This window comes from Staurois parvus, unplaced genomic scaffold (assembly GCF_062004578.1).
Source record: "Staurois parvus isolate SC_StPar_1 unplaced genomic scaffold, SC_StPar_1.0 ptg000175l, whole genome shotgun sequence".
Classification (NCBI taxonomy): domain Eukaryota; kingdom Metazoa; phylum Chordata; class Amphibia; order Anura; family Ranidae; genus Staurois; species Staurois parvus.
This window is the reverse complement of record NW_028317971.1, coordinates 9,319,656-9,346,417: the sequence shown is the minus strand read 5'-3', so window position 1 is coordinate 9,346,417 and position 26,762 is coordinate 9,319,656. Positions and strand designations below refer to the sequence as shown.

General features: G+C 39.0%; 1 protein-coding gene across 9 annotated transcripts in view; it reads left to right on the top strand.

The window, feature by feature from the left end:
- AHCYL2 (adenosylhomocysteinase like 2) overlaps positions 1-26,762 on the top strand; it is a 168,215-nt gene that overhangs the window by 81,820 nt on the left and 59,633 nt on the right. For 3 of the 9 annotated variants that reach the window (XM_089676928.1, XM_089676926.1, XM_089676936.1), the window contains exon 2: positions 25,925-26,036. In XM_089676928.1, coding sequence (XP_089533054.1) covers positions 25,925-26,036 — 112 coding nt within the window. Of the gene's footprint in view, positions 1-17,348; positions 17,578-25,924; positions 26,037-26,762 lie in introns of those variants that run through there. The other 6 variants (XM_089676932.1, XM_089676930.1, XM_089676929.1 and 3 more) reach the window with 4 other exon arrangements.

The following is a 26,762-nucleotide window of genomic DNA, read 5'->3' as shown; positions in this document are numbered from 1 at the left end:
TGAGAAAGTAGAGCGAAGAGAAAAGAGAACTGGCAATGTGTGGGGGGGAGAGGTGGAGGGGGGGAGAGGGATGGGGAAAGAGAGAGGTTTTTTTTTTTTTTTTTTTTCTTTCTTCTCCTCCTCTCACCTTCTACCCCCACTCTATTGCCTTAGTTATGGATTTCTTCTTCTTTTTTTTTTTTTTCTTCTCTTTTCTGCCGGTGATAAATCCAGGGAGGCTTGGGAGGTTATGGGGAGGTTAGACAAGGGGAAAGTCGTCCATGGACGGAGTCTTAGCCCAAGGACCAAATCAAAGGTGGATTTTTAATCCATAAATGATTAGTAGGCAAATGTTAGGCCTAAAAAGAGGGGGGAGGGGAGGGGGGAGGGAGGGGGTTGGAGGGTTGGAAGGGTGGGAAATGGGAGAGGGAGGTTGTTTTTTCTGCAAAATAAAAGATGATATAAAAGCAAGTGAGAAGGGAGAAGGAGAGAGAAATAAAAAATATAGATGGAGGAGAAAAGAGGAAATTTAAGGAAGATGGAAGAGATTCAGTTTATAACATATAACATAAATGGGTTGAACTGTCCCGGGAAAAGATATAGATTATTTAAAGAATTACACCATAGAGATGCCTCAGTGATATTTTTACAGGAGACACATCTTGAGATAAGTTCAAATGTTAGGCTGAGGTCTAAAAATCACCCAACATGGTATTATGCAGATTCCCCGGTTAAAAGAGCAAAAGGGGTAGCAATAGGCCTGGCAAAGAACGTTAGGTTCGAGTTGGAAGACAGAAAAACAGACCCAGATGGGAGATTTTTGTTCTTAAGGGGCAAGTTACAGGAGATCGAGTGTACACTGGCTAACATTTACTGTCCTAATAAAAAACCGGAGGAGTATCTGAAAAAGGTGTTGAGGAAGTTGATGGACTTTAAAAAAGGACGTTTGATCCTGGCAGGGGACTTTAATTTTTGTATGGACCCACAAAGGGACGCCACCTCCCATATAAAGACAGAAGGAAGTAAGGCCCTGAAATTATTGAAAAAAGAACTACACATAAGTCAATTGGTAGATGCCTGGAGAATTACACACACGCAAGATAGAGATTATACTTTTTTCTCAAATATGCATAAGAGATATTCAAGATTAGATTACATATTAATAGAACATCAATTAATTGACCACCTGACCCAGGTAGACATAGAGACAATATCTTTGTCAGACCACGCTCCAGTTACTATGAAAATGGAATGGGGGAGAAGGAAAAGCGGAGGGCTGGGATGGAAATTGAATGAGACACTTTTAGTGGAAAGGGAAATAGCTCAGAAAATAGGGGAGGAGATCGAACGCTTTTTTAAGGAGAATCAGACAGGGGAGGTGTCAACAGCCACAGTGTGGGAGGCACATAAAGCTTATATAAGAGGAATATTAATGGCGATTGGGGCAAGAAAGAAAAAAGAAAGAAGGGAGAAAATGAATGAGCTCTTAGAAGAAATAGGTAAATTAGAACAAATACATAAGAATAGAATAACAAAAGAAATAGAGCTGAAGTTAAAAAAACAGAAGGAAGAACTGAAAGAAATGATAGAAGAGGAGAGGAGAAAAGAAAAGTATATAATAGAGTTTTAAGTGAGAGATATAGATGGGGAGAAAGACCTGGAAAGTATCTGATGAGAGCCTTGAGGAAAAAGAAAAATAGAAATTATATAGAAAAAATAAAAGATGCTAAAGGAAACATGAAACACTCAAATAAAGATATCACCAAAGCCTTCATAGAATATTACAGGAAACTGTACAATATAAGCCCCTTGGAAGGTTCAGAAACTATAGACAGTGAGAAAAATCAGAAAAGAAAGAAATATCTGGAAATGGCTAGGTTATTAAAATTAAATGAGGATCAACTAAACTCCCTAGATGCAGATATCTCACAGGAAGAAATAAAACTAGCATTAAAGGGGACAGTGTCGGGGAAAAGCCCAGGTCCAGATGGTTATACAGTGAGATACTATAAAAAATTTTGTGAAATCTTAGTACCAAAACTCAAAAACTACATGAATGCACTAGGTGGAGAGATGGAAGTAAGAAGAGAATCATTACAAGCCCAACTCGTGCTCATTCAGAAAGAGGGAAAAGATCCCTCTCAGTGTTCTAGCTATAGACCTATTTCACTATTGAACACAGATACTAAGCTGTACGCAAAAGTCCTAGCAAACAGATTGAAAGAGCTAATGCCTGGATGGATACATGAGGATCAGGTGGGTTTTGTTCCAGGGAGGGAAGGAAAAGATAATGGAGTACGATCATTGATGCTAATCCAAAAGAGTAAAAAGGGAAAAGAACCGGTGGTACTACTGTCTATAGATGCTGAAAAAGCGTTTGATAGGGTAAACTGGAGATTCATGATGGATACTCTGGAAGCTTTGGGAATCGGGCCTAGGATGAGAGAGTGGATAGGAAAGCTGTACAGATACCCCTCGGTGGTCATTGGGGTAAATGGGGAGAGGTCAGAACCCATTGAGATGTCAAACGGAACAAGACAGGGATGCCCATTGTCCCCATTGCTGTATGTTATATCTCTAGAACCTCTATTGTCAACAATAAGATTGAATAGAGACGTAAAGGGAATCCTGATAGGAGATACGGAACATAAAGTTGCTGCCTTCGCAGACGACTTGTTGTTCTATGTAGGAAACCCCAGGATAACACTTCCAAACTTAATGAAGTCACTAAAGGAGTACGGAGAACTATCAAATTTAAAGATAAATCCAACAAAAACGGAGATTCTAAATATAAACATCTTAAAAAACGAAAAAGAAAAGATACAAAAAGAATTTCCCTTTAAATGGAAAGACAGAGATATAAAATATCTAGGAGTAAAACTCACAGCCTCACATAAACATCTATATAAACTAAACTATATTACACTGATTAATGAGATTAGAGATGAATTAAAAAGATTGGAGGGAGGAACCCTGACATGGATGGGTCGTATTAATCTGGTAAAAATGGTAATAGTACCAAAAATCATATATAGATATCAAATGATCCCAATTAAACTCCCAGAGATTTTCTTTAAAATAATTAAGAAATTGATAACAAGATACATATGGAGGAATAAAAAACCAAGACTGTCATACGAACTGCTAAGTAGGAGGAAAGAAAGAGGGGGTTTAGGGCTCCCAGACTTTAAAAGATATTACAAAGCGGTAATACTGGCAAGAACCATAGATTGGATATTTAATAATAAAAAAAGCTGGGTGAGAATAGAGAATGAACTCAGTGGAATAGACTTGGGAAGAATGATATGGGTGCCAACACAGTATAGGGGTTTAAATGACAATGTAAATACATACACTTTGAATGTTTTAAAGATTTGGGATAACTTACACAGAAGTATGAAATGGACTTTTAATTCTACACTGATTCCACTAAAAAATACAGAGTTTTTCCCCCCAGGTAGAGAAGAAATAGGAGGGAAGTGGTTTAAAAAAGATAAGGTGCAATTAGGAGATATCTTGGTGGGAGACGAAATAGGAGCATTTGGCGAATTGAAAAAGAAAGAGGGAGAGATTTTCACTAAATTAGACGAATGGCGGTATTTCCAATCGAGGTGTTTTGTCGGAAGTTTGCCAAGACCTTTAAGGACAAGAGACAATTGGAACTTGTTCGAAAAGACATTGGGAACACAAGGTGATGGGAAACACGGGATTGCTAGAGTTTATAAAATACTCAATGAACTAGACACAAACACGAAACCAACATACTTAACAAAATGGGAAATGGATATGGGAGTTGTGATAGATGAGGAAAAGCAGAGGAGAATGTATAGATTAACTCACGAAAATGTCTCTATGAGAGAAGTAGAGATGAACTATAAGTGTTTGACAAGATGGCACATTTCACCAATAGTAGAAAATAAGATGTGTGGAGAGAGTACACCGCTGTGTTGGAGGGGATGCGGAGAAATAGGCACAATATACCATATTTGGTGGGGATGCCCAAAAATCCAGATATTCTGGAAAACAATAATCCACTTAATAAGAAAATTGACAGGAATAGATATAAATCTAGATCCAGAAGTATGTATCTTGCACATCACGGATATAACGGTAAATAAATATAAAAAATCAGGGATATGGTACTATATAAACGCTGCAAAAGCCCTGATACCCAAGTTCTGGAGGCAAATAGAGGCACCAAAGGAAGAGGACTGGATTGAAAGAGTCGAGCAGATTAAAAAGATGGAAAGGTTGTGCCATACCCAAGAAGATAAGATGGAGGTTTATTATGGGAAATGGGAGAACTGGGAAAAAGCTAGATTATATATGAGATGTAGGAAAGAATAAAGATAACAGAAAAATTTCCACTTGCTGATACAAGAAGACGCAGAGAAAAGATAGAATAGGCAGAGGGGATACGGGGTGGGGGGTGGAGAAGGGGGGGAAAGGTTGCATAGAGTATATAAAGTAGAAATGTTGGTTAATATAATATTATAGAATATATTTTTATATATATATATTTATATTGTGATGATGAAATGTAATTAAAATGGAAAATTAATAAATATTTAAATTAAAAAAAGAGATGTAGACACAGTTTTAATATTTCATTTTCCAGGATAAATGCCGTTATCACTGTACTTACACACAGCCTCCAGTCGGTGGTAGTATGCTGCGTTGTATTAAGAAAAATGCACGTTGCTGATCCACAGGACATAATCGCAGATTCTTTGTTCCTATTAGTGTTAAAAGAAAATCATGGCATATTTTTTCAGTGTTAAAGCTGGTTATTGATGAATGAAGGTACATGGAGGTATCTCTTGCTCCATGTGATGGTCTCATTGCTGAAGACTCTGACTTGACTTTGTCATGGAAAGGAATGAAATAGAAAATTAATTTTAGCCAGAAAACTTTGCACATTTTTAAGGAGTAAAATAATTGTGGGACAAGCGTGACAATGGAACACTCTACCTATTTAAAGTGCACCTGTGCCCAGACTATGGGCATACATTTTTTACATGTTCTTAAAAAAACAACTTAGGGCAGTTCTGTAATTGAGCCCACAGGCAGGATATATGGTTGAAAAAAAAAAAAAAGCAGAAGTACATTTTCATAAGATTTCCTCAGTCTTTGGGATGATGCCCAGTGTCATTCATCCTGGAAAATCAAGGAGATATTGTATATGAATGGGTGTCATTTCCCTGCCCCACCTCTCCTTTGGTCACTTCTGCATCCTTCTTAATACCTGCTCTTTTCCAGGTGTGTCCAGGCTATTGACATCACAGGTCCTCTTCATCCTCTCATTTTGCAGTGAGCAGATGTTGCAGAGAGCTATGCCATGTAATGTTGCTTGTGCTACAAAAGGAGCTTGAGTTCAGTCCAAACCGGGAAGTCAGCTGTCAGTTTCGGGCTAATGAGCTGTAGGCGGGGTTCCCCACCTCTTAGCTGCACATAAAGAAAGGGGTGGGGATGCTTGTGACATCATTGACCTAATATGGTCCTATTAAGTGCTGTCCTGAGCAGCCCCGCCCCTTTGTGTATGTGCAGCTGTGGGTTAGGGACGGTCCTGGCTACAGCTCACCACTAGAGCTGTGAGCCTATGGGTGACACTCACAATCTGGCAAATGTAGCGGGGCTGCCTTTCTACCTTTTAAAGCTGCTGAGGGATCCATATTTGTTACTGTTGCCCTAACTAGAATATGATGTTACAGTGCTTTCACGCTTGTTCAGAATATATCAATACTTTAAAATGATGATAAACCTTAAACTAAAAATGTAGTATATTGCAACTTGCCAATCATTAAATGTGGTGGCTGTATTAGTTTTCTTAAGCGATTTCCTTCTGTTTTCACCTGGTGATCTGTCCAGTAATGAACCTCCTGTATTAGAGTGCCCCACTTTGGATGAATGAGCACAGGGGGCACAGTGGACAGCAGCATTGTCAGTCTTTGGGGGGGGGGGGTAGTTTAACTATACTAGCAAATTTAACCACTTGCTGCCCACCCGGTGGCTGTTGGCAAAGTGATGTACTGGTGCATTGTTGCCTACCTTAGGGTTTAGGGCCAATTGTTCACGTCCGGGACTGATCGGCTGTGTAAAATCACAGCCCAGAGCTCTTATGTTGGTAAACAACACATCTCTGAACCGAAGGAGCGATCTGTCAGTTGCTCATGTCTGAAAAGCAGGAATGAGAAAATTACATCAGTTTGTAAAAGCAGCACACTGTAAACACATTACACATAGGCACATATTTAACTCCTTGATTGCCCTAGATGTTAACCCCTTCCCAGCCATTGTTAGTACAGTGACAGTGTATATTATCACTGTAATAATGTTACTTGTGATGTTAGTGTCAGTTCCCCTCAGTGTCAGATTGCCCACTGCAGTATTGCATTGCCATTATGAATCACTGATCGCCGCCATTAGGATAAAAAAAATAAAAAATTCCTGTATACCAGTGTTCCAATATACCATAGTTTTTAGGTTCTGTAACTTTCACGCAAAACAATCAATATACATGTATTGGGATTTTTTTAATCAAAATTATGTAACCGAATACATTTTGTCCAAAATTTTATGAAGAAGTTTGTTTTTTTTTTTTTTCATTGGATATGTTTTATAACCGTTTTATTTAAAATAAAATAAATATAATTCAGTCTTTTTTTGTTTATAGCGCAAAAAGTAAAAAACTAGTGGTGATTAAATACTACCAAAAGAAAGCTATTTGTGTTAAAAAGATATCTACATTTTGTTTGGGTACAGCATTACCCAATTGTGCATTTGCCAGTCAAAGTGGCGCAGTGTCAAATGTAAAAAAAAAATGACCTGGTCATGAAAGGGGTAACGTCTTCTGGAGCTCAAGTGATTAAATACCGGTACTTGTTAAACTATTATTATTATTATTATTATACAGGAATTATATAGGGCCAACAGTTTGCGCAGTGCTTTACAAAATGAAGACTGACATTACAGTTTGTTACAAGAGGTATCAGAGGGCCCTGTTCGCTAGAAATAGAAGCCAAACTCCAGCTATTGCTCTATAAACAGCAAATATTTTTTTTTTCCTTTTTGGGATAAAGATTTTACATGAATTAATAAATGGAAGCTGATCATTTTAAGCATCCCTGCTAGTGTTTAAATGGGTTTCTCTGATCCCTGTAAGCTGATGCATCTGCAAGAGAGTTTGTTCTTTTGAAAAACATACTTGCTGCCCAGATTACTAGATGAAAATAAAGGAAAGCCTAAAATAGAAAACAAATGCAGTCATGACATCCAAGAATTGGTAAACTGCATTATGTTTGCTTTTGAGAATACCACTTTAACTTTAACCCCTTGATGCAGACGTCACACAAATATGTGGCCTCACAGAACTGGGCTTTTTTCCGTGGGGCCACATATTTGCGTACTTGTCTTTGTGCTGGGAGCGTGATCCCAGCACAAAGACCGGGGTGTCACTGAGAGCCTCGGGACCCGGGACTCTTGATTCCGGGTGACATGATCGCTGTGATAGCCTTTGGCTTTCACGGTGATCAGTCACTGTACAGCCTGGCCCCCTTGTTTTTTTTGTTTTTTTCTTTCAATGAATGCAGAAGAGAGATGCATTGTATCTCTCAAACTCCTGGCATAGAGGGGGGAAAAAAAGTTTGTTAAAAAAAAAAAAAATATTTTAAAAAATTAAAAAAAAATACCTAGATCAAGGTTTGATCTAGTTCAGTGTCAGGGTCCAAGGTCAGGATTTTTTTTTTTTTTATTGGTATTAATGTCAGTGTGTTTTTAGGTAAACAAAATGCACACTATTGTATCTGAGCTGTACTTACGGGTACAAACAAATAACATACACATATATGGTATCGCTGCGATCGACAAGAGATGGAAAATTTATTTTGGGTTCTTTGGTGGTAGGTTATGGTAGTAACAAGAAACACACAGCTAAATTGGCTTAAAAAAAATATAATTTTTTTCAGTTATCCTTTTTGATAAAAAAAAAATCAGAAGATATCCATTACCGTTTTTACCATTAATTGAAAGTCCAATTTGTCCTGAAAAAAAACAAGCTATAATCCACATGGATGTATAAAGTAGTTGTGATATGTACAGTTTTACGAACACATGTCAAAGTTGTAAAATTGTGCTTATGCATTAAGATTTGTTTTACCCTTAGGCGTGAAGGGGTTAAAGGCACTTTGGTTAGTTTTGTCCAACCTTCTATATATCTAGTCTGTTTCCTTTAGCTGGGTTCTGAGGGAAGATATTCTACATTGCCTTTGTAGCATAGTTGTGTCTTATTTCTTATAATAGTAAGATACTTGTATTTCTTTTGAAGCACAAGAGAATCTCTTGCGGAAGAGCATATTCCTTATGAAGCTCTCATTACTAAGTTGTGGAGCTGTATCAGGCTTTTCATCAAGTGGTAACAATTTTAATAGAACTCTGGTTTGTTATTATGTGGTCAGCGCTGTACCAGATGCTAGTGCAGGGAGAGTAATAGATTAAAAAAAAAACCACTATGGACTGATTTAATAGAATACTGGCAATGAGGTGTATATGAGCTGTTTGAACTGTGGGGGCCCAGCTTTGAGTGTAAGAGGGACACATTTATGAACCAGGGCAGTTAGCACCTGCCTTATGCTGCTATAAGAAATTTAGTTATACATACAAGTGATGCATATAGTTTTAGTATAGTCTTTTAATGTTGTAAATGTGCATCAATTTGATACTTTTAGGGTTTTTTGTTTTGCTCAAAATATTTAATTGCTTCATAGAAAGTCTGCCTCTGTTACTGAGTTACTTGTCCTCTCAATCTCAGACGTTCTGGTTTCATCAATGCTGCCACCACACTCCTCATTACTTTGCACAGCCACATCTTTGACCTTCCAGGTATATGAAATTTCTACATGGTATTTATTTATTTTTTTATGTAAGAGTTCTAGTGTTTACGTGCTGAGAACATTTGTTGTCTGCTCATAATGTGTATTTTGCTTGTAGGATCTTATAGGTAACTGCAGATAGCTTCTAGCAAAATTCACCAAAGCAAATTTTCCACATACGTGTTCACTTCACTTTATTCATGTTTTTTAATATTTAAAGGGAATCTTTGGTGTATTTTTATTGACCGTGTATATTGGCTTGTTTCACATGGACAAGAAATGAAGAGAATGGGACCCAGGAAAAAAACTCTTCCCTGCTCTATCTAAATTAAATAAATACTTTGCAATGTCTTACTGGTAACAGGGCTTTTATTGATTCTTAGCCCTAGTTCACGCTGAATACGACTTTGAAATTGTATACTTCACTTGTCTATGCGACTTCCGATGTGACATGTAAGACATCTGTGCGACTTCATGCACAGATATCTACGCAAGTCGCAACCAAAATCGCCAAAAGTAGTGCACAAACTACTTTCAAAATCTGTGCGACTCCATCATAGTCACCTCAGGTTCCATTGCAAACAATAGGGTGTGTCTTGTCATGCGATTTGACACTGTCAAATCACATGGTAAGTCACAGAACAAGTCGCACCAGTGTGAACCAGGGCTTAGTGTAGTGTGAAACTTCCACGGAATAGGCAGCATATTGGACAGGAGGGGTACTTTTGTCTGCACAGCAGTTGGATACGCTTCTTGTGTTGTCAGCACTACAGCTGTGCAATGCAGTTCTGCCCCCTCTCAAGGCAAGGTACACCAGACTGCTGCGGACACTGCTGCTGTCACACAGTGAGTCTGTGTTTTTCTTTTGGCCAGTGCTTAGGACCAATAAAAGCCCTCCCAGCAGTAAACTATAGCAAAGTAAGCTTTTGGAACACTTTTTTTTTTTTTTTTTTCTGCCTTAGTTTCAACTGGGACCAATCAGGTGATGAGTAGTGGAATTATTGCAATTTTATTTTTTTATTGTTGTGTAGGTACACATTAATTTCCCTACAAAAGTAAGGGTTTTAGCCAGTACCAAATTATGCTACTCACAGCCTTTTTAAGATTTACAAACCTCTTAAATCAAACTTCACTTTTTTTTCTGTTTTGTGTGCGTTTACTTGCATACAGAAAAAGGGGTAAGACACAAATTATCATAGTTAGGATCATGTCACAAAGAATCAACATGAGTGCAACATTTCTGATTTTCAATTCCTGAAAACAAAATGCATGCAACTAATACTTTAAAGGCAAGTTTTTTGTTTTTTTTGTTGTTTTGTTTTTTTTTGCGGGGGGGGGGGGTTAGTAAAACTTATATCTGTACTGTGCAGTGGTTTTGCACAGAGCAGCCCCGATCCTCGTCCTCCTCGTGTCCTCCTCGTGTCCTCTGTCAGTGCTCCTATGGGGACGCCCAAGCTGCTATACTGCATGTCCTTTCACACACACAGCTGAGACTTGGCCACTCCCCCTCTCTCTCCTTATTGGTTTAGTGGCTGATAACAGCAGGTGCCAGTGGCTCCCACTGCTGTCTCAGCCATTGAGGCGGTAGATTTCTGAGAAGTTACGGGCTCTCATACACATCACTGGATCCAGAGAGCGTTCAGGTAAGTATTGGTGGTCGGAGGAGGCTGCTGCACAAGATTTTTTTACCTTCATGCATAGAATGCAGGAAGATAAACCAAGCCTTTATAACCACTTTAAAGAAAAAGTTCCCTTTAGCAGAGGTCCACTGGCATAAGCTGAGGAGTATGCAGGGTAGACGTGATACTTATTCTGCATTCAGAATGTGGATAGAATAGAGAATATTTTAGAATTGTCTTTAAAAAAGAAAAAAAAAAAAAGTTTAGTTTTGACAACACACTTTTTTAGGTCTTGTTCAAACCATACATGCAGAAAAACTGATGGGCAGATTTCACTTGCAGAGACGTCAGTTTTCATGTGCGCTTCAATGAGTTTTATACACATTGCTGATTCCTTCACAGAAAAAATCTGCACGTGATACTAGTGTTGTGTGAACAGGGCACATAGAGAATAATAGATTTGTGTCCTTGCAGAATGCGTGCACAAAAACTGACGTCTCTGCGCCATAATGTGAATGAGCCCTTAAAGTTAAAATACAAAATTATAAGATAAAATGAACCAAAGAAAAAGACGGAGTAGGCACATAGGGTTATGAATTTACACAAAAAATATATTACTATTCTATCACTGCAGGGTATTTTTACTGATGTCATTAGAGCACATTACACAATCAGATTTTTTCCCCCCCCAAAACTTGAACTGACACTGTAGAGATTTTATTAAAAATGCTACGAGTATATATTGGGTATGCTTGATGAAGTGGTCCCACAGTCACATACAAGAGGGGTGTTCTCCAGAGCTTTATTTCAAACTTGCAAACTCACTGGAATTCTAAAAATCCTGTGACCCCAGAAGAATGGATACGCTGTATGGGTACAATATTACTCTGTGCGTCTAATTTATCAGCATCGAGGGAGCCCTGCTAAATTTGAGATGTGGAATGGGTAGCTCTGCATTCCTGATCTCACACCAATTAACCTGATAGTATATAGACTTATGTAAAGTCTTCTGTTTCATTTTTCCTTGTTACTCCTGTTACTGTAGGATTATGATTGCAGAATTTTGTGATACCTATCCAATCCTATTGCACCACTGTATTATGCTGGAATCAGTCTTAAAGGCTGACCCTGTGACTATTGTGAAAATGTATTCTTTTAATGAACACTGAAGTAATATGATGCTCCTTTTGGCTAATTGTCCACACTGGACCTCCTTAATCCTTTTTATTAAAGAAAAAAAAACTTTTCTGGTAAAAAAAAAAGCTGAGATCTCTGCCCCAGCACAATGCAAAATTTTTTGCTGCCATTACTTCAGCAGATAAGTGGGATCATCGAATACATTTAGCTTCTGGACTGAAGGCTTACCCTTCACTTTTGGTTCTGATCGTTTCATCACCCACAAATGAAAAGGTCACATTCTGATAACAGAAGTCAAGCCATAGTCTCTGTAGTTTTTTGTCCAATGTTAGTGTGGAATCGGTCTGCTATATATACCTGAAAATTATTTCAAATAAACATTACTATCTTGATCATGAATGGCACTAGATATTCATTGACCCTGGGTTTAAGGCTTACCTTTAGGTGATTGGACACTGGCAAAGCTTTTGAACACACCCCCTAGGCATACCCCAATAACACCTCACTGAGAGACCTCTGTTTTTGCTAGTGTCCTTAGGCGATGGACCTGTGGACCTTACAGATACAGTTGTGGCCAAAATTATTCAACCCCCACTGAAATTGAGTGTTTTGGCCAGTTTGACATTGCTTTTGATCATTCAGTCATCTTGCTTACATTTACATTAAAGAGGCACTTGTAGGTCAGACAAATATAACATAACAGTTATAATGAAATAACCACAAATGTCTTTTCTGTGCTCACAGCATTATCAGTTTTATTCAACCCCCAAGTGACATTCAATCTTAGTACTTAGTACAGCATCCTTTTACAGTTATAACAGCTTTTAAACGTGAAGCATAGCTTGACACAAGTGTCTTGCAGCGATCTACGGGTATCTTCGCCCATTCTTCATGGGCAAAGGCCTCCAGTTCAGTCACATTCTTAGGCTTGCGCACTGCAACTGCTTTCTTTAAGTCCCACCAGAGGTTCTCAATCGGATTTAAGTCTGGTGACTGCGATGGCCACTCCAAAATGTTCCAGCCTTTCCTCTGCAACCATGCTCTAGTGGACTTGGAGGTATGCTTGGGATCATTGTCCTGTTGAAAGGTCCAACGTCTCCCAAGCCTCAGGTGTGTGACGGACTGCATCACGTTTCCATCCAATATCTCCTGGTACTGAAGAGAATTCATGGTACCTTGCACACGCTGAAGCTTCCCTGTACCTGCAGAAGCAAAACAGCCCCAAAGCATGATTGACCCTCCACCATGCTTCACAGTAGGCAAGGTGTTCTTTTCATCATAGGCCTTGTTCTTCCTCCTCCAAACATAGCGTTGATCCATGGGCCCAAACAGTTCTAATTTTGTTTCATCAGTCCACAGAACACTATCCCACAACTTTTGTGGTTTGTCCACATGGCTTTTGGCATACTGCAGTCGACTCTTCTTATTCTTTGGAGACAGCAAGGGGGTACGCCTGGGAGTTCTGGCACAGAGGCCTTCATTACGCAGTGTGCGTCTTATTGTCTGGGCTGAAACTTCTGTACCCACATCTGACAAATCTTTTCTCAGTTCCTCAGCAGTCACACGGGGACTTCTCTCCACTCTACGCTTCAGGTAGCGCACAGCAGTCGAAGTCAGCATCTTCTTTCTGCCACGACCAGGTAGCGTTTCAACAGTGCCCTTTGCCTTGAATTTGCGAATGATGCTTCCTAAGGTGTCTCTTGGTATGTTTAACATCTTTGCAATCTTCTTATAGCCATTGCCCTTCCTGTGAAGAGAAATCACCTCTTCTCTTGTCTTCCTGGACCATTCTCTTGCCTTCACCATGTTTGTAACCACACCAGTAAATGTCTAGAAGGAGCTGAGTATCACAGTCATTTTAAAGCTGCCTAATTGGTGCTTATTATGCTTGATTGCTGCTCGGTGACATCCACAGGTGTTTTCAATACCTGATGGAAAGCACCTGTATGAACCTCTGTTCTTCAGAGTGGTAGTCTTTAAGGGGTTGAATAATTGTGGCAATGAAGAAACCACATAAGAACCATTTACTACTGTATTACATAAACAATTGATGTCATTTTAGTTGCATTTGGGTAGTTACAACGTCCTTGTAGGATTTGATTCTGAATACAATTCCAAATGTACACTATAGTCCCTAAACCCCTTTACAGCATTGGGGGTTGAATAATTTTGGCCACAACTGTAAGTTCATGCCCAATTAATTACTTTATTTTACTTTGTATTCTTTAATAAACTCTTTTCTGCCGTCTACTATAGTGTTAGAAACATTGTCTGCATCAATATAAACTTGGCAATACCTTTGGAACCATACCAAGACCAAACATTGTAGGAACGGCCTGTAATTTACTTTGGGCATTGGGTCCTGTTTGGGTGCTCACCTTGGCACGTTGTGCGAGTGCAGTTACCTGCAGAGTGCTGCACAAGTCCAGGGCCATGGTTCCCAGACCCTGGAGACACTTCCTTGGGGTATGCTTACTTTGATGGGTGAAGCCTGGACCCATACAGGGACTTTCAGGTTCATTCTGTAGCCCTTACAGTAAGTGTGATAATATCTACAATACTTCTAGTACACTTGGGTGTCTACTAAATAATATGCACCTTGTGCAAAAAAACAGTAAACCAAATGATTTTGCATTTATTCACTTATTGGGTGCTGAAACTTTCAAACTGGGCAGTAATAGTCCCACCATTCACAACTTGGTCTTGGGTGGATGATTAGGTGTTGCATCACTCTTCTGCTCAGAAACCTTATAAGGGAATTGGGCAGTTTCTCCCATCTGTTTGCAACAAGGATGTCACTATACCTAGGTTGTTGTGTATCCTTCTCTAAGCACACTTATCCCATTCCCACACCTTCCTCCCCACAGGGGAATACCCTCACTGGGAGCAGTAGCAGAAACAAGGAGCAAGGAAATAACGACAGACATTCAGGCAAACACTTGGTCTAATGAAGGCCTGGAAACACTCAATCTGCTCAGAGTGACAATATTTCCCTTGCATTGGAGTATTTTAACACTGGCCTCTGCATCTGATTCTATCACAAACTAATGCAGGCCATAGATGGGGAAATAACCGGCCGTTTTTTTTTTTTAAAAAGGAAAAATCAGTCGTTCAGTCGGCCGACGTTACCACCATTGTTAAAAAAAAAAATCGGCTGATTTTTGTCCCATCTACGGCCGGCAAATATAACAGCGGTGTCCCTGCAGAGAGCTCCGCTATTATATTTGGCATTTAAAAGTATAGCAAAGTTGTAACATTGTATCTGTTTGTATCCATTTCGGATACAGATGTTTCTATTCGGATACAAATAGATACAATGTTGCAACCGCTATACTTTTAAATGTCAAATATAATAGTGGAGATCTCTGCAGGGACACCGCTATTATATTTGATATTTAAAAGTATCTATTTGTATCCAAATGGAAACATCTGTATCCAAAATAGATACAGATGTTTTTCTTTGTCTTCATCTTTTTCTTCTTTTCTTGCAGGTCACGGCTCGTGCATTTTTTTAATCAGTAAAAAGATTGGCTGACTTGCCCATCATTGTCGTTAAAATCGGCCGATGGACAAAATCGGCCGGTTTTTTTTCCAACATGACCAAGTAAAAAAATGTGTCAAAAACACGAAAAACGGCCGACCAATTCACCCACTATTATACCCACCCGATTATTCTTTCGGATGAATTTTCGACCCATCTATGGCTGGCCTGCTTTAGGCACTCAACAAGCAGCCTTTCTGACAGGCAGATTTCTCTGCAGCAATGTCAGAATTTTATGGACCGTTAATGGCCTTAATACAGCGATCCCTTTCCAGAGTTGATCACTAGGCTCCTCCATCCTTCTGTGTCTGAGATAGAAGTGAATCTTATCTGCTGTAGAACTGGGGAAAAAAACAGAAGAGATTGGAGAGGGCCTAGAGGAAGCTGCAGATTTCCCTGGCTTCATGCGAAAGGTTTGCCTCTATTGACATTCTAAGGCTACGTTCACACTAGCCTTGTGTGCAGGCAGCAGAGAGGCGTTTGGGAAGCGTTTTTACCGCTTCCCAAACGCCTCTGCCAACTCTGCACATTACAGCACATGGTGCTGTTCTAACAGGAGCGTTTGCGTCGCGGCAAAACGGACGCCTCTGGTCGAGTCAGGAGGCTTTGAAGCCTCCTATTCTCGTCTATGGTGCCGCTCCGCAAACGCACGGCCGGCTTTTGTGACGCGGTTGCAGGGCGGTAACACCACTCAAATGCATTATAGGCGTTTGTGGGGCGTTATTAACGCTCGGCAAACGCCTAGCAACCGCCGCTAAACCGCGCATGCGGAGCGTTTGCCGAGCGTTAAAAACGCTCCGCAAACACCGGACCAACGCTTGCCAAACGCTATAGGGGCGTTTGGCAAGCGTTGGCAAAACAGCCTAGTGTGAACGAGCCCTTACTCCTGTTTTATGCGCAAAAGCTTCAGCATAGTTTCATTTGTGTTTCCTCAGTCTCACTGTGCCTCTTGACTCTTTGGATGCTAAGAGACCTGCTAAGTCTAAAAACATATTCACCATTCATGGATAACTAGGATGGGTAGTTTAGAATGATTGCTGTACTCCTTAAAAGATTTTCACTCCTCTAAAAATCATTGCCGTGCTATGTATAGTGGAAAAAGATATTACTAAAAAGTGGACGGTTAGTTAAGTAGCAGACCCTGCTGTCTCAGTCTTATACATCTTACTACATCTGCACTGCATACTAGCACAATATGACACTCTCCTGTCAAAAGAAGCCCTTCTGTACTACACTGTAAGTGGGCTTGGGAGTTTCCACCTTCTCCCAGCTTTGCTCTGTTCAGTTGCTTGAATGGGTGGCTACGATGTCACTCCTGTGCATTCACACCGGAGTCAATTCATAGCTTGCAGCAGGGGCAGAAAATGCACTCTGAGCTGCGCATGCATGGCTCCATGTGCAATACTTTTGACAGATAGAATGAAGAATTTGACAGAAGAGACCATTAGAGCCTCTTCTGTCATAAAAATCATACCTGTCAATTTTTTTTATGGAGTTTTATACCAGTTTAAGCTGCATATACAGTAGTAGATTTTCAAACAAATGTTAGTATGAAAATTCTCACCAGTACATAAAATGTTCAAAAGTACCTAAAATATTTTTAATTTTAAAGTTCGATTTTGGAATGAGTTGACTTTTCAGGAAAAGTAAAGACACAGGGAAAATGTCAAACAAATTCCTAATGCTCAAACTGCTCCTTACAATTTTCTCATCACTGCAGTCAAAAATGATCATTGATTTAGCACCCACAAATGATTGGAAAATGCAACAAATTTTCTTGAAACTAAACGTTTTGAACGCAATTCCACTAGTCTATGGCAAGCTTTAGTTGCACAGAATGCATTCTGTGTTCTGCATACGTTGTCACCTCTGGCATAACAGAAGCAATTAGCAAGGTTTCCTAGAACTCTTTGATCATGATTAAGTTACTCTTTCAAGGAGAGTTACATGAGAAAAGGAGGGGCAGTGTGCAGCACTATAAATTTACCTCTGCAGGTCTTGTCTTGACCTTGATTAAAATTATTGACTTTTGTAGCCAGGGATTTGAATGAGTCATTGTTTCAGAGTATTGACATTACAAAGTGCAGATACCACCAATAGTACATGGGGAATGCAAGATAGTACTTAAGTAAGGAGGGGCCTGACAGATTTCCAATGTCAGAGAAAGCATCCTATTACAGAGTGCTGCCAGAGTGTGGAAGACTCTTGAATCAGTGCATAGTTGAGTTTTTGTGCACAGTTGGAGAGCAGGGGGAGGCTGGATCTCTTAAGCTTCTAGAGTGGCTGGTACTGGATTTATCAGAGCTCTGCTGAGCACACAGCTTTCCCAAATACACTACAGAACACATCGAGGAAGAGCTGCAGTCACACAGGTGAAATGGAGAGATCAGAAAGCACGCAAGATACCACTGCCTTCAACATGCCCGACTGGATGGTAAGAATAGAACCCTGCCCACTCGAGTCTTCTAATGAATCACTCCTTGTTCATTGAGAGGTTTATTAATTGTAGTGCCTTAGGGGACAGTCTAAAATTCTCATGTACATCAAATATATTTTTTGGTTCATCTTGGGACTTGTTAGAATAATAGAAATGTAATTTCTTTTTAATCAGGAAAAATAACATAAAGATAAGGACCTGACACTACAGGAAAAAAAAACCTAAGTTTCTACCCTGATAGTCATGTGGGTATGTTTGTGAGATGAGGGTTATGCTATTATAGACACTGCTGTTTTCATGTTAATACCCTAAAGCAAAAATACAAAGCAGAACATAATTTTCTTTGTGCTCAGTTTCTAAGATTCCTAAATGGCAAAATACGCAATGTAGTTTGGACCAAAGTCAAGACCTCAGGATGAAAGCTAAAGTTGGGTGTTAGGACATACACCAATAAGTTATTAACCTTGTTTCTGTTTAAATACAGTAAAACAAAATGTAGTGTACCATTGATCTACACAAATCCTTGTCTGATAGTGTGATCGTTGTGTACTTTGAAAGAAAGGAACCACATTGCACTTAACCTTGGGCTGTGGATTTCCACCCGTGCCTGCGGCTCAAAATGTGCTTTTCTTTCCAACTCTGCTATCCATAGGGAGTTGTGAACTCCATTGTCTAATGGCTATACCATTTTTTTATCTGACCTGAATATATAGTGTTTAGTGTGTGTGTATTTATGTGTATATGTATGTGTGTGTGTGTGTATGTATGTATGTATATATATATATATATATATATATATATATATATATATATATATATATATATATGCCAGGTGATGCTGTGCAGCATCTTAGAGAAAATACAGGTTTGGGAAAATACACTCCATATTTTGGGATATTTGTATCCCCAACACCTATGTATTGTGTTTTTTAAAAAGAAAGCTACTGCTTCTGTTTGCAGTTTTCTAGCCTTAAAAATGTTGCATAGCATAGGTGACTAGCTTTTATATGCATCCCCAGTGAAATTATGGCCATTTGGGGCTTACAAAATATGTATTTTGTGTTGCATATACTTTGTTTTGGTGGGAGCAGAACAATGTAGAAAAGTTAAATTTTTATTTTCTGGGTTGCATTTTCCATGATCTGATTGATCTAGTGATGGTATTTGTGGGGTTTGGGCAGAGTTGAAACAGGTACATTTTTTCAAGTTTTCTGGATAGCAGAGGGAAGGGTTACACACCCATGTAATGTTTGTTTTGCTGTCTGTGCCCCTGTTCAGAAGATTTCGCCTCACTTTCTGTTCCTGTGACAATTGGATTTTGAACATTTTTTTGGGTTGTTGTGGAAACGAGGATTGGTGATAAAGCTTCAGTGGAGACACCTTTTTCCCAGGAAAACTTTTACAGGAGTGCATTTCCCTTCCTAGGGGTAGATTCCCTCTCAATTCCTGTTTCTCCCTCCGTAAGGACAAGTCATTCTTAATGCGACTGTTCGTAACTCTGGGACTGCTTTTACTGTGTATAAGTACTTTGGTGCATTGGAAAATCTCTGTTTTCCATGCACTATGCATACATTGGGAGAAACACCATTTTTGGATAAGTGAAGTGATTGCATGCAAGAGGGAAAAAGTCACTTAGGAGTTTCAAAACGTCAAGAATGCCACAGGGTGAAGCATAACTGAATGCTTTATGTTTTCATTATACTTTTTCATGCAAGACATTGTTGATCTTACTTTGAAGTTCTTAGGCATGTTTAGGATGATGACTATTAGAGCTTGTTCACATGGACATTTGCTAAGATTTTAAGATGCTTTCCAAATGCTCTGCTTTAATCGAAACTGTAGGCAAATCTTGGTATACATACACATTTTCTTTTCGAACAATCTTGAGTTGTAAGTGGGGTCCCTCCCAGGGCTTTGTCCTGAGACCAATTCTGTTTAACCTGTTCATAAATAATTTAGTGGTTGGAACAAGTACTTCAGTCCTTGGTGAATGCTGATGATACAAAGCTAAGCAGGGCAATAACTTTACAGCAGGATAAAGCAACTTTACAAGAGGTCCAACTTACAACTGAGGGGTGGACAGCTAAATGGCAGGTGAAGTTTAATATTGAAGAATGTAAAGTAATGCACTTGGGAGCTAAAAATATGAATGCAAGTTATTCGCTAGGGGGAGGACCTCTGGGGAAATCAAGAATGGAAAAGAATCTTGGGGTAGCTTGCAATGCCAAGCTGCAGCAAGCAAGGCCTACAGACTGTTAGCATGAATTAAAAAGGTATTTCCGTAAGAGAGAAAACAATTCTACCACTTTACAAAATTCTTGTTTGGCTACATCTCAAGTATGCAGTCCAGTTTTGGTCACCAGTACTTAGAAAGGATGTGCTTGAACTGGAAAGAATCCAGAGAATGGCAACAAATCTAATAAGGGAGCTAGAGGACCTCCATTATGAGCAATGACTACAAACGAGGCATTTAAGAGGGGATGTGTTTAAAATATACAAATTAAACTGTTGAATGGTATCCCTAGTATTGAAAGGAAACTAACTTAGTCTCTAAATAAGACACATGGTCACAAAATGAAGTTGGACAAGAATCTTAAACTGCATTAGGCATTCTTTACAGTTAGAGTGGTAAGGATGTGAAACTCCCTTCAGCAGTTGGTGGTGTAGGTAAATTCAGGACATTTTTAGATGCGTTTCCTAGTGAACGCAATGTACAGGGGTGATATAAACACACACTCAGGCTAAACTGGATGGACTGGTGTCTTTATTCAGTCTTATCAACTATGTAATAAGCTTTTGTGTTGCTGTGCTTTGATTTGGACGCTGCAAACCGTGTTCATCAGGCGTTATAGCAACTTCTAGCAAATGTTTCTTCAGTGCTAAGCAAGTGTTGGAGAGCATCTAATGGTGATTTTCATTGTTTCTTGTGGAATGGTTAAAATGCAAGAGCTTTCTAAATTCATCGCAAAAGCATGTCAAACTTTAAAATAACACACAGGATCTTGGTTATATATGCTTACTAAAAACACCCTTATGAACTAGCTATTAAAATATGCATGAGTTTTACATGTACAAATGTATCAAGAGTGTCCAGCTCTACCCAGCCATGGCTTTATTACAGCAAATCCTGTAATACAGCACTGTGAGTGCAAACCAATATGTTAGAATGTGAAAGGTGATTCCTTTCATACTGTAAAAAGTTCTTACCCCATGCCCTAGTGGGCTATCACTTTGAACTGTTGACTAGTAAAAGACAAAGCAGTGTGATATCCATGATAATCCTTCGAAGGAAGGCAATAGAAGTGGTGACTGGTTGTTCAACTCTGTGCCAAAAGGGTAAATCCAACTCCTGAAGTCTAAGCTTTGAGAAACGCCTGCTTTTCTCAGCCTTCTGTGCACAGGGGGCATTGTTGGGAAGGCGGAGGAGGCCAAGTATTCTCTGAAGAATCATGGCTTTTAATAAGCCAGTCATGTAGGCTGTTCTACTGTGCTTTCCCTTCCTCCTCTGTAGGCCTGGAGATTCAAGTTAGGCTGATCGAATGTGCATGTTTTTCAAGATATTTTGCTGGTTGGATTTGAAGTGACTTTTTTGTAACACACATTTTATGAGATTTTTATTGGCTGCGTCACATGATATTTCCAGCTCAGATCCCGCTATTTACAAAATACCAAGGAAAGAATTACGAGTAATTTTGGTCAGTTAGCACTAGGTTGCTAGCATACAGTATAAAGATAAAAGCATGTGGACACTTGACTAAAACGGTTTTTGGTTTTTTTTTAAACTTGTTTCTTTCGTAAATTGTTAAACATTTCATTTCAAAGCCATAGGTCTCAATATTTTGTTGCCTCCTATAAATTGGGGGGCACTTCGGGGAAGGCTTTCAACAAATTGGAGTGTCTGTGGGAATTTGTGGCCATTCATCCAAAAGAGAATTTGTGAGGTCCAGGTACAAATGTTAAATTGGAGGACTTGGCGTGGATTTTGCCCCTTTTTTTTTTTTTTTTTTTTTTTTTTTTTTATTTTAGGTTCTCCCAACTGGGTTAAATAGGCTTTAGGCCAGGACTCTGTGCAGGCCACAGTACTAAACTCATCAGGCGGTAGCTTATTGCCCTGGCTTCCTGCACAGAGGTATATCTTTCTGAAACCGAGCCTTCCCAAACCTGTTTCCATAATGCTGCAAGCACACAATTGTGTAAAACATCTTTATGGGCAATAGCATTAGCAACTCAGAAATTTGGCCATATAGTGTATTACAGATGGTCCAGCCAGGTAGGTGCAATGTTTTACCCTCTGGATTCCACAGCCAGTACTGCATTTATTTTTGGCCAAAAATAAAACTTGGGTCTATTATATAAAAAATAGAAAACAATGCTGTACCAATGTGCCTTAGCACAGCCATAATGAATATATCTCTGTAACTTACATTTATTTCCTATGAGCGTCAGTGTCATCTAGTGTCTTTATTGTGGTATTTTCCCACTTGAGGTATTTTAGGAAAACATGGTATTATTGACCACAAGATGGTTTTTGATTGAAACACCATTGTCACAGATATCCTTGTAGATTGGTGATTCCTGTGTGCCGATGGTCTGTTCCCGTAACCTGCTGTGTGTCTGTCAAGAGGAAGTCCATTAAAAAATATAGGAATTTACAGTTCTACTTAAAGAAAATATAGATTGCAATTGTTTTACCATCTGCTTTATTGTAAAGCACCAGAAAGCATGTCAGGGAATCAGATTATATCCTTCAGATATGTTGCCAAGATACTAATCCATATTTCTAAAAGGCTGTCTTTACGCCACATTCCCCCCATACTTTAAGGTACTGGTGGGGGGTATAAGGTGATGAAAATGCCTCTGTGAACACAGCAGTTATATTTTATATTTATTTAGCTAGTAGTCTTTATAGCATGTGCTATTATGTATCCTATCTTGACTTTGTTGCTGAATTTTATATGCATGTTATAGCCTATACATATGGATGCTTGGTGCCATTGTTGGATACAAAGGTAGAGGTCTGCAACATATCCAGGTTTTAGTAAGTAAATGTTTTACAAAGTACTTTATTAAATAGTTAACATAAATGCAACATTGAATTGAAAACTGCTATTAAAAGGAACACTATTATTATTATTATTATACAGTATTTATAAAGCACCAATAGTTCGCTCAGCGCTGTACATTACAAAGGGGGACAGAACATGTGACAGAACAATACCAATACAATGCAAAACATGAGGGGATCGAGGGCCCTGCTCTTTCGAGCTTACAATCTAGAACACTAGAACATTCTCAGAAATGAACCAGTGAGGAGACTACTGTAGAAGAAACAGACTGTATTGCAAATGCACGTGGATTACGGTGCAGAATAAGTTAAATACTGTACACTGCATACATGCATGTGGTACATGACCACAGCCTCCAATATGCACTGCTTGTTAACCAAGTATGTGGCTTATGTCATCAGCAGTTATCTGATTCAGAGATGAAGAATATACTAAGCCAGACCATAGACAGGTCGTTTATCGGCCGAATTTTCGGCTGATAAACGAAAAATCGGTCATTGCTGGCAGCGATGCCCACGAAAAACGCCCGTTTTCGTGGATTTTCTAGCATGACCGATAAAAGTAAATGAGAAGATCCGCGAAAAACAGCCGACGGTATTGCCCCACTAACGGCGTGAATATCGACTAACCCAGTGCTTCAAACTTGGTGCCCAACTCCAAGCAGAATCAATATACATCCCTGATAGGAAAAGTGCTAAGGATACAGTTCATAGTAGTTTGGCTTTCAGTAGGAGACCTTGTTTTCTGACTAATTCTGAAGCAGTGGTCTCCAAACTGTGGGCCAGATGTGGTATTTCTCTCCTACTGATATGATGCAATATTCCTCCTACTGCCACCAACTATCATTCCTCTCACTGACACAAATGATAGGGCACTATTTATTTTGCTGACACCAATTAGGGGGCACATTTTTCTTCCACTCACCCGAACAATGGGGTACTATTCCTCCTATCATTACCAGTAATGGGGCACTATTCCTCGACTTAGTGACCACAGGTGATATGAAATTTTTCTACCCCCACTGACCACCAATCCTGGGGCATTTTCTACCCATGCTGACCACAGTCCAGCCCCCTCTGCTGATAGACTATAAATTGGCCCTTTGTTTAGAAAGTTTGGAGACACCTAATCTGGAGCATGGAATTTGTTCTACTCTGCCTTCATTGATGACTAGTTGGTTTCCTTTTATCAAGGCTATATGTGTGATGCTTTTTTTTTTTTTTTTTTTTAATTCCCTCATTGTTCCACTGCTCAGCCATTGTCAATTGTATTATAATTTGTATTTGTTACAATTGCATAACAATGTGGACATTGTTTTTTGATTCTACCCTAAACATCAATAAACACTTAAAGTCCCTGTACTGAAAACAAAAAAAAAAAACCACACACACTTCACAGGTAACAATATGGCTGTTCATTTAACACTGGTTGGCCTTCCAAGACTAGTGCAGTAAACACAAGTCTGCCCCATAATTATAATGTTAGTACTAGTTTCTCATTTATTTGACCTTTTAATTGAAGACACAATGGGGTAATCAGTGTACTCTATATTAGAACAGGTTGTGGATGGTCGTGTGTAAATCTTTCACTAGCTTCAGGCTTAACACACTAAAAATGTGCCTAATTAACAAGGTAATTACAGGTCGTGTTACGTACATAAAAATAAGCTGTTGATGTTTGGCATTGTTAGAATGATAGTTAACAGGCCACTGGATGTAATTGGCTGTTAAACCACGCAAAGTAACAGTAAATTCTGGAATGTCTCATTAACTTTAGGGGTGGGAGGCCTACTCTTACCAAACATAGCTGGCAAGATAAAACCAGAGCAGACAGGATGTGGGCATAAAAACATGACTTGGGCTATACCCAGATCATACTCAGAGATGTCTGATAGCTGGTGGTCTATCAGTGTGCTGAATAGCAAAAAGAAATACAGCGTCAATGGAGAGATGGATGGAAAGTCTCAGGTGAGGGCCTTATAGACTTGATTAGCAGAATTTGCGTTTCTGTTTTTCAAGTGATCTTTGAATTCTGCAAAACCCCTCCTATAATGTCTCTTATATAGATCCAAGGTATGTCCTAACGTGTACATTTTAATGAATGCACAGACTCAAACTGTGTCTTAAACATCTTTACACCTTGTGCTTTGACAGTGGAAGGCTTCTAGTTGTGTTCTGGTTAACTGACTTTAGTCTTAGAAATGATACAAATGTGATTTAGAAACTGTAACTTATAAAAGCAGTTATCACATACTTTTGTCTGTCACTCCTTTATGTAATTTTTAAATTTTGCTGTTAAAACTTAGTGTGTTCTTGTGCTTCAGTTGACACTCAAGACTCTTCCATAAAAATCCTTGCTTACAGCTTTAAGCAAGTTTATGGACTTGGATACCTGAGATTATAAACCTATAAAACTCTGTTCTCTGGTTTCATCATATCACGTTGCTGCAAAGATATCAGCGCCATCATTTATTTTCTTTGTTCTTGAAGTTATCCAGAATGCAAACATTGTAGCAATGCAAATATTTAAGACTGATAATCATGTCTTTTGTACTTGAGAAATATATTGGTAATATTACTTTCCAGTTTACGTGAAATCAATACTTTGTTTTTAAGATCTTTTCTCTCTCGACAAAAGTAATTTTTAGATAGTCTTGATCTGTTTTGCAGTTTTCCATATCTTGCTTCGCATAACATTAAAATGTTTTTTAATGTAAATTTTGGTGTGTGGAATATTAAAATATATATATATATATATATATATATATATATATATATATATATATATATATATAAAAATTTAATCTATCTAGCATTTTTTTGTCCTAGCCTTGTGCATTATTTCATTAGGGTCAGAAACTTTCTTAAAGTGTAACTTTGCAAGAAATGTAAGGTCCTCACCCCTCTGTGCAAGCTCCTCTGGGTGAAGGTGATGTTACTGGGCTTTCCCTGAGGATCCCAAATCTCATTAGGCGACTCCTACACAGCCCTGGAGTGTATTCTCACAAGATTTTGGTTTGTCAGCATTCCCAAGGTCCCCATGAGAATGCCCAGTGATGTCATCATCTCCTACAGAAAGAAGACAGAAGCTGGTGTGTAATATAAATAAATATATATATATATATAACTGGTTTTACATTGGTGTGGTGGTGGATCCTACCAGAAAAGCTGAACTAGCATTTTGATGCAATGTCCACTTCAAGAATAATTTAATTTTAAACTCAGAGATGAACTTCAGTCAATTTCGCTGGTTCTAGTCTTTTTATGTTTTTTTCGCAGCAGATCCAGTTTGCAGATCAGAAGCGGGAGTTTAACAAACGTCCCACAAAGATAGGTCGTCGCTCCTTATCTCGTTCTATATCGCAGTCATCAACAGATAGCTACAGCTCTGGTAAGTACTGGCTTATGATCCTCTAAACCGATATTGCCCATTTCTGTATTACTGGAAGAGTGTACGGCATTAGGAGAAAATATACAAGGCGCTTGACTATAGAAGACAGCAAAAATGGAGTGCGCAAGTGTTTGTATTTGTTGACCTCCATACACACTAGCAATATTTAATGCAGCACTCCAAGCTACATTTTTTTTCCCTTTTTAAAATCTGCTGTGTAAGAAAAATAAATTTATTCACATGAGTAGGATTGCTTCCCTTTCTTTACTATTACAATTTAATTCATGCTGCTTTGTATAACTTGCTGATGCTGCAACCATTAGAGCTGCAAATCTCATGTGCAGACTCAGTACTGTGTTTATTTGCCCCTCCTATTTTGACCATTCACAGCACGCCTTGTATTTTGTGAATGGATGTCACCTTTCAGTTTTCTGTTTGTGGAAGTCTGATGAAAGCAGACTTATTTACACTAGTGGTGCAGCGAAATGAAAATTCTGGTGCCAAAATCAATACTGAAAATTCAGAATACATGTGGCCGAAAACCAAAATGTCTGCATATGTGGGGGTGGGGAGGCTCCAATTTTTTTTGCATTTCTTTCTACTTTAATGTATATATATTTTTTTTCTGTAACTTATGATTTTATTGCTATTACATAGGGGACCAATAGTCCCCTATGTGACAGCATATAAGTGACAGGTCCTCTTTGTTGGGGGAAGGAGGTGGTG